This window comes from Bufo bufo, chromosome 1 (genome assembly GCF_905171765.1).
Source record: "Bufo bufo chromosome 1, aBufBuf1.1, whole genome shotgun sequence".
In the NCBI taxonomy this organism is placed as follows: Eukaryota; Metazoa; Chordata; class Amphibia; order Anura; family Bufonidae; genus Bufo; species Bufo bufo.
Genome location: NC_053389.1, coordinates 266,382,373 through 266,396,500, shown reverse-complemented (window position 1 = coordinate 266,396,500; position 14,128 = coordinate 266,382,373). Strand labels below are relative to the sequence as shown.

Sequence of the window (14,128 nt, the reverse complement as noted above, 5' to 3'; positions counted from 1 at the left end):
ATGTAAATAACACTATTTCCCTCCCTCTGCCATAGAGTCCCATGTAAATAATATCACACCATCTTTCCAGAGCCCTCCAATATGCAGTCCCATGTAAATAACATCACCTCCTCCCCAGCCGCCTTCAACCTACAGTCCCATGTAAATAATATCACCCCCTCCCCAGCCGCCTCCAACATGCAGTCCCATGTAAACATCACCCTCTCAATATACAGTCCCATGTAAATAACATCATCCACACCCACAGGAGCCATCAACATACAGTCCCATGTAAATAACATCACTCCCTCCCACAGCCACCTTCAACATACAGTCCCATGTAAATAACATCACTCCCTCCCACAGCCACCTCCAACATACAGTCCTATGTAAATAACATCATCCCGTCTCACAGCCGCCTTTAACATACATTCACATGTAAATAACATCACCCCCTCCCCAGCCATTTTCAACATTCCGTCCCATGTAAATAACATCCCTCCCTTCAGCCCTAACATACAGTCCCAGTTAAATAACCACAACTCCCAGCATTGCTCTGCCTCTCCCTTCACTTACCTCTCCTCATATAGCAGACATCACCACAGCTTCTTCCTCCAGGTCTTCTCTTCACTGCCATCCTCTCCTGCTCTGGCCACACGATGGTGACATAATCACAGGTCCTTCTCAACCACTGCCTGTTTTACTGGTCACATGACCTTGTGATGTCATCACAGGTCATTCAGCTCTTCCAGTGCATTAGATTCAATTGTATTGCCGTCATGAGGATGGCAATACAGTTGTATTTAGCTGGCAGGCAGTACATTCGGGGCCTGGGACAAAACATCAGGGGCCCAGGCCCCGAATGTTTTAACCTAGCAACGCCCCTGCCTCTTGGGTTTCTTAAGGCAGGTTTACACTGCTCAATTGTCAGGCAGATTATCAGGGATGAACGTTCATATCAGGGGCAGATAGGGAACTTAAAGTGGTCTAGGAAAAGTGGCACCATGTTGTAGGCAGGTCCAAATTAACAGAAAACAGGGCAACACAAGTAGAGAAGGCCAACATAAGTAGACAGGGACAACAGAGGTAGGCGGGGCCCCCAATACCGTAGTGCAGCACAAAATACCGCCATCCTCGCCATAGCATTCAACTATATCCCCATCCTGAGGATTGCAATACAGTTGAATTCAGAAGTGCACCTGAAGCTGTTGGTCAGGCACGTAAGCAGGCTTGGACTGGCCCACAGGAGAACAAGTGGGCAACCTGTCCCTGAGCACAGCATCTCAACCAACCTGTATCCATTAAAAAACAGGGTAGATTATTAAACAGACTACCCCATTTATTATTATAGATGCATCAGGTGGCTAAGATGACTTATAGGTACAAAAGCAGGCCAGCAAGCATTCTCTTTCCCTGGGGACCCACCTTCTCAAATTTGCTGCATGAACCCCTATAATCATCTTGAGTGTCTTATAGCTGCCTGTCAGCAAGCATTATTTGCCTGTACAGAATTAATTTTACTGGTGGGCCCTTATCACACCTGATACCTGTAGGATTAATTAATGTTGAGAGCATCAGAACATTATTTACCCAGCCAGCACCCATAGGGGATCCTCCCTGGTTCCTATGAACACTTGGTCCTGATAATCTGTACGTCTAAAGGTGCTGCAGATCACCCGATGAGTGAGCATTTTGCTTGTTCGTCAGGTGAAACAATTGTTCATGCAGATACCTAAATTATCGTTTTTGGGCAGAAACATAGCAGCTGAGCTGTATGAGGATAAGTGATAGCAGTAGCCATTGCTTATCCTAATACGTGTAAATACAGCGCCTCACCTCCACTAACGAGCAGGCAAATGTCGGAAAGGAACACTTCCTTACCAACAATTGTGAGCTCCATTGCTGCATGTAAATGCAGCATATCACAGACATTCTGGTGGCAGGTCCTTCAACATGTCATACAAGGTCATTCCTGTGCTATTTGCCTTCTCCTTCAGCCTATTTGCAGTGTAAAAATCCTATTAGACTGCACGATCTTCAGCAAATTATCACAAACAAGCATTCATAGGAACACTTATTCACAAAAATTGGCCCATATAATCAAGCAGTCGATCAGCTGATGGGCAAGATTGTTGTTTTGAGACACCCCTTTAATGGCAGATGCTAGCTATATTGTACTGCTGTGAGTCTAGACAGTAACTCTATACACTCAGATAATGCTCTGTATGCAAGGGGCAAGGGACAATACTCAATCTTTTCTTGAAGACTGTATTGTCCTGTCTATTAACTCCCATTCACCCTGCTGCGTTATCTATACAGAAGATCTAGGAAGCAGGGCTGTTCTTTCAATATGGCTGCCCTTTTAACAAAATAAAAAATAAATAGCTACAACCTTAAAAAAAAATTCTACACACTTAACAATGACATTAAAGTTACATACTGTACATGAGTCCGTCTTACTTCATGTACACCCAGGTATTTGTGCCTGTTACCCAATTACATTAGATGTCTGTAGTGGAATGGTGCTCTATGACTTCACAAGTTGTATCCTGTGTAATGGGACACAACCCTGAAGGAGAACCCAGGACCGGAATGTTAAACTTATGTGTCAAGCAAAGTGGAACTTACTTCTTCCTCTTCCAATCCAGTAAGATCCCAAAAGTAGCTAAGTCTCATCTGTAAGCGTTTCCAGTATTCCAGGAATAGAGTAGCTGAAAAATGACATCAAGAATGAATAAATGACAGATATATCAATATTATAAAATACATATTGGGGCAGGAAATCCTCTGGCTTTATCTGAACCACAGAGAGGAAGGGAATTTTTTTGAAAAAGGATCAGAGATAAACAATTTAAAAAAAAAATGTGACTGGGGTCTGATTCGACCGAAACAGCTGGCTGATTCTATTTGGGTCCGAATAAAGTTGACCTGAATTATAAATGTTCAGGTTGTTTAGAAAAATCTCTCCCTCTCAGAATTTCTTGAAAAATTCAGATTGAAATTCCAAATTTTACAATAAATTTGCTCATCTCTAGAAAGCATACAAACAGTAGGGAAGGATGTATACAGTACAATATAACAACATGGTATAGCATATACAAATCATGCCCGGAATAATATATAAACGAAACGCTGCGCTACTGCACAATTTTGTTGGGATTTAGCGCTACCTTGTGGTCATATGTGGTAATGCATACTTTGGCATCCAGCGCTGTTCTCTCATTGGGGGGTAGAATAATCCAGATGCATGAAATCCATTTCAGCATACTAAAATTTTATTCCACTTTTATTCACAGGGTCACATTAGCTCAGTTGAGGACCAGAAGATCCTCCCGCGGGCCAACACACTGACACAATAATGAACCGCAAAGGTTCAGTAGAACAGAACCCCATTTGGAGGTGACTTTGGTGCCAATCACTAATTGATGCTTCTTAATAGATGATTCACAATTAGATGTTTTCTATGATATATCTTGTGTGTACAGTGATAGCAACAAATATGTGTAAAGTGGATGTGTGCATGTTCTGTATGCATAGCTGACAACGATCCTGCAAATTCGGATCAAAAACGGGTGCGACTTATTTAAACTCTGCCCATAAATGGACGACTGACACTAAGCGTTCCTGCGGTAGGGTTTATTCCTCCTGAATTTATCTAAAACTAAAATTTAATGTTGATTATTGCAAGATAATGCACCTAGAGCGTAAAAACCCAAGAGCAGAATATAAAATCAGTGATACAGTCCTAACCTCAGTATCTGAGGAGAGGGATTTAGGGGTCATTATTTCAGAAGACTTAAAGGTAGGCAGACAATGTCATAGAGCAGCAGGAAATGCTAGCAGAATGCTTGGGTGTATAGGGAGAGGCATTACCAGTAGAAAGAGGGAGGTGCTCATGCCGCTCTACAGAGCACTAGTGAGACCTCATTTGGAGTATTGTGCTCAGTACTGGAGACCATATCTCCAGAAGGATATTGATACTTTGGAGAGAGTTCAGAGAAGAGCTACTAAACTGGTACATGGATTGCAGGATAAAACTTACCAGGAAAGATTAAAGGACCTTAACATGTATAGCTTGGAAGAAAGACGAGACAGAGGGGATATGATAGAAACTTTTAAATACATAAAGGGAATCAACAAGGTAAAAGAGGAGAGAATATTTAAAAGAAGAAAAACTGCTACAAGAGGACATAGTTTTAAATTAGAGGGGCAAAGGTTTAAAAGTAATATCAGGAAGTATTACTTTACTGAGAGAGTAGTGGATGTATGGAATAGCCTTCCTGCAGAAGTGGTAGCTGCAAATACAGTGAAGGAGTTTAAGCATGCATGGGATAGGCATAAGGCCATCCTTCATATAAGATAGGGCCAGGGGCTATCCATAGTATTCAGTATATTGGGCAGACTAGATGGGCCGAATGGTTCTTATCTGCCGACACATTCTATGTTTCTATGTTTCTATCTACTGCTAAGTTGGTAGGTATGTGTACAGTACGGATGGTGGTACCTACGAATCATGTCTTTATGGAGTCTGAGTTTCATACTGGTTGCCCATTCTATCTATTCTGGTCACAATTTTTAATAGAAATGGTTCCTAATATATTTAAAGTGTAACTGTCATTTATTTTGTTTTTGTAATGTGTAGGGCAGTGATACTGAGCATTTTTGGAATATACTTTAATTACTGAAATCACACATTTCTATTAGAAAAATAGCTCTAAAGTGGCCCATTTTGAGCCTTAGAAATGCTCCTCTGTCTTCTCTTTAGGCCTCTTTCACACTTGCGTTGTCCGGATCCGGCGTGTACTCCACTTGCCGGAATTACACGCCGGATCCGGAAAAACGCAAGTGTACTGAAAGCATTTGAAGACGGAACCGTCTTCCAAATGCGTTCAGTGTTACTATGGCACCCAGGACGCTATTAAAGTCCTGGTTGCCATAGTAGGAGCGGGGAGCGGGGGAGCGGTATACTTACAGTCCGTGCGGCTCCCGGGGCGCTCCAGAATGACGTCAGAGCGCCCCATGCGCATGGATGACGTGATCCATGTGATCACATGATCCATGCGCTTGGGGCGCCCTGACGTCACTCTGGAGCGCCCGGGGAGCCGCACGGACGGTAAGTACACTGCTCCCCCGCTCCCCGCTACACTTTACCATGGCTGCCAGGACTTTAGCGTCCCGGCAGCCATGGTAACCACTCTGAAAAAGCTAAATGTCGGCTCCGGCAATGCGCCGAAACGACGTTTAGCTTAAGGCCGGATCCGGATCAATGCCTTTCAATGGGCATTAATTCCGGATCCGGCCTTGCGGCAAGTGTTCCGGATTTTTGGCCGGAGCAAAAAGCGCAGCATGCTGCGGTATTTTCTCCGGCCAAAAAACGTTCCGTTCCGGAACTGAAGACATCCTGATGCATCCTGAACGGATTTCTCTCCATTCAGAATGCATTAGGATAATCCTGATCAGGATTCTTCCGGCATAGAGCCCCGACGACGGAACTCTATGCCGGAAGACAAGAACGCAAGTGTGAAAGAGCCCTTACATAACTGTGGATACTTGCTCAACTCTAACTGTGTTATGTAAACAGAAGACAGAGGAGCGTTGCTAAGGCACAAAATGAGCCATTTGAGAGCTATTTTTCTAACAGAAATGTATAATTTCAGTAATTAAAGTATATTACAAAAATGTTCAGCATCATTTCACCTATACATTACAAAAAAAAAAAAAAAAATGACAGTTACACTTTAAAGATACAACTGTAACTACATGTAAACTATATTGAAAATGCAGTACATGCCAGAATTTTTATGGTATGATGTAGATCCCTGAAACTAATGGGAGTAACATTGTCACCTGGGTCCTGAAAACAGGAACAGGACATACCATAATTGGGAGACCCTGGATACAGATTTACTTGGGCTTACAAGCATCTCTGGTTGCACTATTTCAGTTGTATGTGAATATAACCCAATTCAAATCTGCCAATCACATCTCTGCTTTATTTTTCTTAAAGGAGTTCTCTGCTTTCGACAACCTCTACTTGTTAGAAGGGTCCCTAAGATGTTTACATAGCGTTAACTGGTTGGGACCTCCAGAATTCATTGGTTATCTGTAGTTAAGCCTGGAATTAAAATTGTTCGGTTTCCCTGCAGCGTCACCACAGGAGAAATGAAGCATTACACACTACCCATTAAATTTATTCTCCAGGAATAGAATAAAATAGCTGCTTTCTTTCAAACGCAGCACCACATCTGTCCACAGGTTGTGTGTGGTATTACAGCTTATCTTTTCCTAGTCTCGGAGGACCCCTTTAAATGGGTTGTCTGTGTGATGGAGGACAGGTCTTTCGGAGAGATAGACCCTCTTTGCAACCACTTTATAGTTGCAATCACCAAGAAGTGGCAACTATAAACGGGGTTTTGAAAACTGGACTACCTCAAGTCCAATAAAAATAAAAGCTGCGATCTGATTGGATGTTTTAGAGGCAAGTATCCACTTTCACTTTTCTCTAATTGTACCCTCTTTTCTTTGGTGTCTGGTGTCTCGAGGTATGTAGCGTTACTATAGTAGCATGTGTACTGAATTGTATTTTAGGGTTAATTGTCCCTATACTTGAGCCATAGTTGTATTGAATATGATTGCTGACAGACGCTTTAACTTATTCATTAGTTAATTACTGCCTACGTTTTAAGAACATCTAACATTACCGGCCTGTAGTAAACATTTGTATCATATCATTTTCAGTCTTGCCTTCATATCCTGCAGAAGGTCCTGGAATTTTCTAATAATAAATATCTGAAATAGTCTGCTCATACATTAAAGGGGTTGGCAGGGATTAGGAATTTTTTGTTTCCATACTGTGAGCTTGAGAAAATGAATCATTTTATGATTTTGAGAAAATGACCACCCACATTCAATGGAGGTAAACTGCATATGGTAAGGCCGCTTTGGTTTTCATGTGGAATCTAAGTCAAGAAGTGGCTTGTCACGTCTTAGCGCGGATTTCAAAACTGCATCCAAAAAATTTGAGACCATGTACAAACAATATGATATCGGTGCAGAATCCAGACATAGCAGATCAGTTGCAGATCAAGACCGATTTTCAGGCTCTGGATACAGACAAGACTGCGCCTTTTGACTGACCTGTTCTGTTAAACACTGATGCAGTAGAGCCTCCTTGACAGAGTGGAGAAGGTGTCAGCAGTAAGTTTGTGTTAACGTCACTGATTATTTTGCCCTTCCTCTGATCCGTCAGAACCATAACCCACAAAATACTGAACCTTTCTATTGAGCATCCACATTCACTCGGTCAGTAATCCATCAGTATTGCTAAAGCCAAAAAAAACAAACAGGAATGGATACAAAACAGGCAAAATAGTGGCCCAGTCATGGAGTGGGGAGGGTGGGAACAGCATGAGCAGTCCACAGAGTGGCCCAGTGACAGAGTAATGAGGTAGCAGCAGCATGAGGAGACCACAGAGTGGTGAGGTGGCAGCAGCATGAGGAGACCACAGAGTGGCCTAGTGACATAGTGGTGAGGTAACAGCAGCATGAGGAAACCAAAGAGTGGCCGATTGACTAGGGATGAGCGAGTCAACTTCGAATGAAACATACGAAGTCGATTAGCATAAAACTTTATTTCAATACTGTACGGAGCGAGCTCTCCGTACAGTATTAGAATGTATTGGCTCCGATGAGCCAAAGTTATTACTACGCGAAGTCTCGCAAGACTTCGCATAATAACTTCATAAATTGATTTATACTGTAAAAAAATATTTCCCGAGTTCGGGAAATGTTTTTTTACAGTATAAATCAATTTCTGAAGTTATTATGTGAAGTCTCGCGAGACTTCGCGAATAAATAATTTTGGCTCATCAGAGCCAATACATTCTAACACTGTACGGAGTGCTTTCTCCATTCAGTATTGAAATGAAATTTTATGCGAATCGACTTTGGATGTTTCATCCGAAGTCGATTCGCTCATCCCTACCAGTGAAATAGTGGTGAGCTGGAAGCAGCATGAGGAGACCACAGAGTAGCCCAGTGACAGAATGGTGAGGTGGCAGCAGCACGAGGAGACCACAGAGTGGTGAAGTGGCGGCAGCATGAGGAGACCACAGAGTGGCCCAATGACCGAGTGTTGAGTTGGAAGCAGCATGAGAAGACAACAGAGTGGCCCAATGACATAGTGGTGAGGTGGCAGCAGCATAAGGAGACTACAGAGTTGCCCAGTGACAGAGTGTTGAGTTGGCAGCAGCACGAGGAGACCACAGAGTGGTAAAGTGGCAGCAGCATGAGGAGACCACAGAGTGGCCCAGTGACCGAGTTTTGAGTTGGCAGCAGCATGAGGAGACAACAGAGTGGCCCAGTGACCGAGTGTTGAGTTGGAAGCAGCATGAGAAGACAACAGAGTGGCCCAATGACATAGTGGTGAGGTGGCAGCAGCATAAGGAAACTACAGAGTTGCCCAGTGACAGAGTGTTGAGTTTGCAGCAGCACGAGGAGACCACAGAGTGGTAAAGTGGCAGCAGCATGAGGAGACCACAGAGTGGCCCAGTGACAGAGTGGTGGGGTACCGTAGCAGCAGCATGAGGAGACCACAGAATGTCCCAATGACAGTGTGTTGAGGTGGCAGCAGCATGAGGAGACCACAGAGTGGCCCAGTGACCGAGTGTTGAGGTAGCAGCAGCATAAGGAGACCACAGAGTGGTGATGTGGCAGCAGCATGAGACCACAAAACGGTGAGGTGGCAGCAGCATGAGGAGACCACAGAGTGGCCTAGTGACATAGTGGTTAGGTGGCAGCAGCATGAGGAGACAACAAAGTGTCCCAATGACAGAGTGTTGAGATGGCAGCAGCATGAGGAAACCACAGAGTGGTGAGGTGGCAGCAGCATGAGGAGACCACAGAGTGTTAAGGATGCAGCAGCATGAGGAAACCACAGAGTGGCCAAGTGACATAGTGGTGAGGTGGGGGGCAATACCAGTACCAGCTGAAGATGGTGGGTTGCAGTAGGAGCAGGAGGTGTGTGGCATCAGGCGGGTGTCAGCTAGTGATGGACAAACATTGGCCGTGACGATTCATGAACGCGATCGTGTAAGCGCGATCAAATGTTCGCGAACCACAAGTTCGCGGCAGGCCCCATTCACTTTAATGGCAGGTGAGCCTGAAAAACCTTCAGGTCATATTTGCAGCCAACAAATACTTAATAGAAGTGCACAAATTGTCCCACAACATGAACAGAGACATACCAGAGGGGGATCAATGACAAAAATTCCCACAAAAAAATATGTATTTTAATCAGGGGCCATTTTTATGCGTCTTAAAGGGAAACTGTCAAAAATATGCCCTGCTGGAGCGTAGAAATTTTTTATTTTAGACCACGGGAGTACAGGCCCCAAACATTAGACTTTCACCAGACAGAAAACATCAAGTGATTACCTTATTTTTCGCCCTATAAGACGCACCTAGGTTTTTGAGGAGGAAAATAATAAAAAAAAAAAAATATTTAACCAAAAGGTGTGCTTTTGGTGGGTTTTGAACTAATGGTAGTCTGTGGATGACACTGTTATGGGTGTCTGTGGAGGACACTGTTATTTGGGATCTGTAGATGACACACTTTTACGGGGGATCTGTGGATGGCACAGCTGCTGGGGCCCGGCATCTGGATTAGGAATGAGAGCGGGGACCGGTGCAGTCCCTGTATCCTAATGCACCGGCCCCGCTCACTGTTGTATAATCTTATTTAACCTGTAGGCATTGTTAAGATATAATAATCATGTGTAATCCATATGTATTACTTACAACATTAAGTTCCGTAGCAGAAAGGAGGGAGGAGGCAGGCCGGGAGAATGGGCTGGGGGCTCTTCACTCACCACGTCACGCGCCCTTGCCTCCTGCTTCATTCCTAAAGTGGTCGGCACAGGCGCATGACGTAGTCAGTGGCGGATATGTGTGGGCTGGCATGAAGAAATTCAATTACACGTGGTTTTCACAGGTGTTGAATTTCTCTGAGATCCATGCCTCATTCATTTTTAGAAATGTGAGGTAGTCCACACTGTCGTGAACTAGGCGAGTGCGCTTATCGATCACGATCCCCCCTGCTGCACTGAATGTCCTTTTGGACAGGACACTCGACGAGCGGCAAGCCAAGAATTCCATGGCAAATTGTGCCAGCTGTGGCCACAGGTCAAGCCTGCACACCCAGTAGTCAAGGTGTTCCTCGCTTCTCAGAGCGTCCACATCAGCCGTTAACCCGATATAGTCAGACACCTGTCGGTCTAGGCGTTCCCTGAGGCTGGATACGGAGGGCGGCTGTCGATGGGTTGGCTGTAAGAATGATCTCATATCCGAAGTGACCAAGACATCTTCAAACCGCCCTCTTCTTGCATGCGCTGTAGGATTGGTACCCGCAACTGTTTCTCTGTGGGTGGAAATTCCTCTGCCAGCGCCCGCAACATCAGAATGCAGCATCTCTCAAAGCAAGGCATGGAAATGCTGCATTCTGACAGCTCTCAGTATTTTGTGGAAACAGGTATATAGAACCCAATAATGAGTATTTGCTGGAAGCCGGTAAATCAAACCCCTTAATCAATATTTGTGGCAAGCTGGTGTATCTCAGGCCTCAATCAATATTTGGCGGAAGCCGGTATATCAATAACCTCTATCAGTATTTTGTGGAAACAGGTATTGTGGTAAGGTGAACAGAAAAGTGTATGGTAAAGTCCTGGAAGGGGTATATATCCCACCCAGCTTCCTCAACTGGGTGAGGTAAATATAACCCAGAAGGCTAAAATGGTCTCAGCAATGTGTAGGTTGTTAAGACAGTTTTTTTAGGTTTATGGGCTGGATTTTATTGGACTGGGAGAAGGTAGGCTTGGTAGAGGGACCCTTCCCAGCCCACCCCATTCCGGAGCAGGTCTTCCCCTAGCCTGAGGGATCCCGAGCTGAAGCCAGCTGGGATCGTTTAGGGCAGGCATCCTCAAACTGCGGCCCTCCAGATGTTGCAAAACTACAACTCCCAGCATGCCCGAACAGGTATCAGCCTACAGCAGGGCATTGTGGGAGTTGTAGTTTTACAACAGCTGGAGGGCCGCAGTTTGAGGATGACTGGTTTAGGGGAAATAAAACACAGTCCAGGCTGTCAGTCTGGGGAGTGTGATGCCTGGGAAAAGTCTAGCAAACTGGCTGCCGTGCGGGCTAGAGAAGCCGATTTCTCTGTGTGACCTGTGTTCAATAGGTGAGCTAGGATCTTCTCTGTATTAGCCAGAGCCCAGACGGGCAGGTGTTTATTTTGGTTTGGTTTATGTTTTTTTGTTTGGTGCTGGAACTTCACCTTACCCAGTGAGCTATAACTGGGGTTTGCCTGCAATACCGGAGTGTAATGAAAAAAATAAAGAATCATTTGGACTTTAACCCTGTCACCGCCGCCCTGCTTGAGAGAGCAATCCCTTACAGTATATAGAACCCAATAATGAGTATTTGCTGGAAGCCGGTAAATCAAACCCCTTAATTATTATTTGGTGGAAGCCGGTGTATCGCAGGCCTCAATCAATATTTGGTTGAAGCCGGTATATCAATACCCTGTATCAGTATTTTGTGGAAACAGGTATATAGAACCCAATAATGAGTATTTGCTGGAAGCCGGTAAATCAAACCCCTTTATAAATATTTGGTGGAAGCTGGTGTATCGCAGGCATCAATCTATATTTGGTGGAAGCTGGTGTATCACACCCCTCAATCGATATTTTGTGGAAGCTGGCGTATCACACCCTTCAACCAGTATTTTGTGGAAGCAAGTATATCACACCCCTTAATCAGTTTTTTGGGGGCAACAGGTACTGTATATCACACTATTTGCAATTAGTTAGGATAGCTTTTGTCCCTCTATATAGCTGCGGTATCTCAGCAGAACCGCACACCAATGCTGCACAATACAAATGCAATATAATATACTTTCTATTTTAGAAGGTATAATATAGGTATATTACAGCCCTCTATCAGTTTTTTTTGGGGGGGCAACAGGTATATCACAGCAGTTGCAAATAGTTATTCTAATAGTGTTTGTCCCTCTCTCTAGCTGCAGTATTGCATCAGAACCGCACACAACTGCTGCACAATACAAATGCAATATGTAACGGATCAGCTTCCGTTAATGGACGCTTCCTAGCTTGCGCCGAGGACCACAAGCACCGCACTGGACACCACAACCACCGCAGACTCCACAACCGCCGTAGCTTAACTGGAGCCGCGCCGTCTTCCTTCCACCCTGAATGAACCTCCAGCATTCAGGACCGTGTGGGACAGATCTCTCCTCCAGGAGAGGGTATCAGGGACAAAAAGAAAGAGATTAAAGCTCCAGGGAATATGCAGAGCATAGCAATCCCCAGCGTGATACAGCAATTCCCTCCAATAACGAGACAAGGCTACGTTTTGAGGGATCAAGAAGAACATGAACACTTTATTGAGGGCTACCCGCCCGTATTTATGCAGGTCCCCATCTGGTATACACGCCCCTAGGGGACCAGAAGGAGGACTGTGACACAGGACAGATACGTAGCACTCAGGATATACAGACACAACACATCCCCACAATGCATCATGGTTTCCTCCTCTCTGCCCTGGAGACACCCGAAGAGCAATTCAATTATCTCTCAGGACAAAGGGGGAAATCACCAATACACATGTGGGAACAACAGGACAGGAATCCCCACCCAAACACACAATGTCACACCCTCCCAGCAAACACAGACATTTAACCTATTCCCAGATAGCTCAAGTCTGAGGGCATATCATTAGGGGAATGCCGCTCAGAGTACACAAATACAATAAAATTAACTATCTGGGTGCCATTTTTTAATCCATACGGATGGGTCTGTCACAAATTCAAACCGCGTTCGGTCCTATTAACAGTCCAGACATGCGGCATAGTTCTGTTGCACAGTTCTTGGGTAATATGTCCCGGGGCCATAGTCGTAGGGCAGGAGGCTAGCCATAAGTTTTCTACAATGCCCAGTGGCAAATGGCAGTTTGTCACACAATATAATATACTTTCTATGTTAGAAGGTATAATATAGGTATATCACACCCCTCTATCAGTTTTTTTTTGGGGGGGCAACAGGTATATTACAGCAGTTGCAATTAGTTATTCCAATAGTGTTTGTCCCTCTATCTAGCTGCACATAACTGCTGCACAATACAAATGCACTATAATATACTTTCTATTTTAGAAAAGATATTATTAGTATATCACACCCCTCTGTATGTCACATCTTTAAATAGCATACCTATACCAGTCCTTAAAAGGACTTTTGTGGCCCTATTAGCTAGCGTTTGGTGTCACTAACAGTCTGTCCCTGCTCCACACAGCAACCTCTCCCTACACTGGCAAAAAACTGAATGTAAAATGGCTGCCAGATCCGGTTTATTTATAGGGTAGGGGGTGTGTCCATGGGCTGAAATGTCTCAATTAGCTGTCCTGTCCCACCTAAAGGATGTGTCATGGGTCAAAGTTCTGCGCTATGCAAAAAAAATATGGCGCGTGCGAATATCGCCATATGTTCGGCGAATCGCAAACGAGCAAAGTTCTCCGTGAAACGACCGCCGGGCAAACCGCAAGGCCATCTCTAGTAGCAGCATCAGAATAGCAGCTAAAGCAGGTAGCCAGAAGAAACAGGTCTCTTTTGACAAAGTTTAGGTGTGGCACCATGGATGATCTAGTCTGATGCATCAGGCACTGGTGTGTGAAAATCCTGGCTGATCCACGCCTGATTTATCTTCAAAAAGGTCAGTTTCTCCACATTTTGGGTGGACATACAAGTTCTCCTTGGGGTTACTATGGCCCCCACTGCACTAAACACCCACTCTGATGCCACACTGCTGGCTGGGCAGGAAAGCTTGTCCAGGGCAAACTCGGCCAGTTGCAGCCACAAATCAAGTTTGGCTGCCCAGTAGTCTAGGGCAGTGTTTCCCAACCAGTGTGCCTCCAGCTGTTGCAAAACTACAACTCCCAGCATGCCCGGACAGCCAAAGGCTGTCCGGGCATGCTGGGAGTTGTAGTTTTGCAACAGCTGGAGGCACACTGGTTGGGAAACACTGGTCTAGGGGATCTTCGATGTGGGGTGGCAGGGTCCAGTCCAAGTATGCCACAACCGGC

At 44.8% G+C, this 14,128-nt stretch overlaps 1 protein-coding gene across 1 annotated transcript in view; it reads right to left on the bottom strand.

Moving 5' to 3' along the window:
* The window catches only part of ANO2 (anoctamin 2), a 541,215-nt gene that overhangs the window by 248,066 nt on the left and 279,021 nt on the right, over positions 1 to 14,128 (bottom strand). Inside the window, exon 13 of the mRNA XM_040439201.1 lies at positions 2,608 to 2,690. Within this exon, the coding sequence (XP_040295135.1) occupies positions 2,608 to 2,690 (83 nt within the window). The remainder of the gene's footprint in view (positions 1 to 2,607; positions 2,691 to 14,128) is intronic.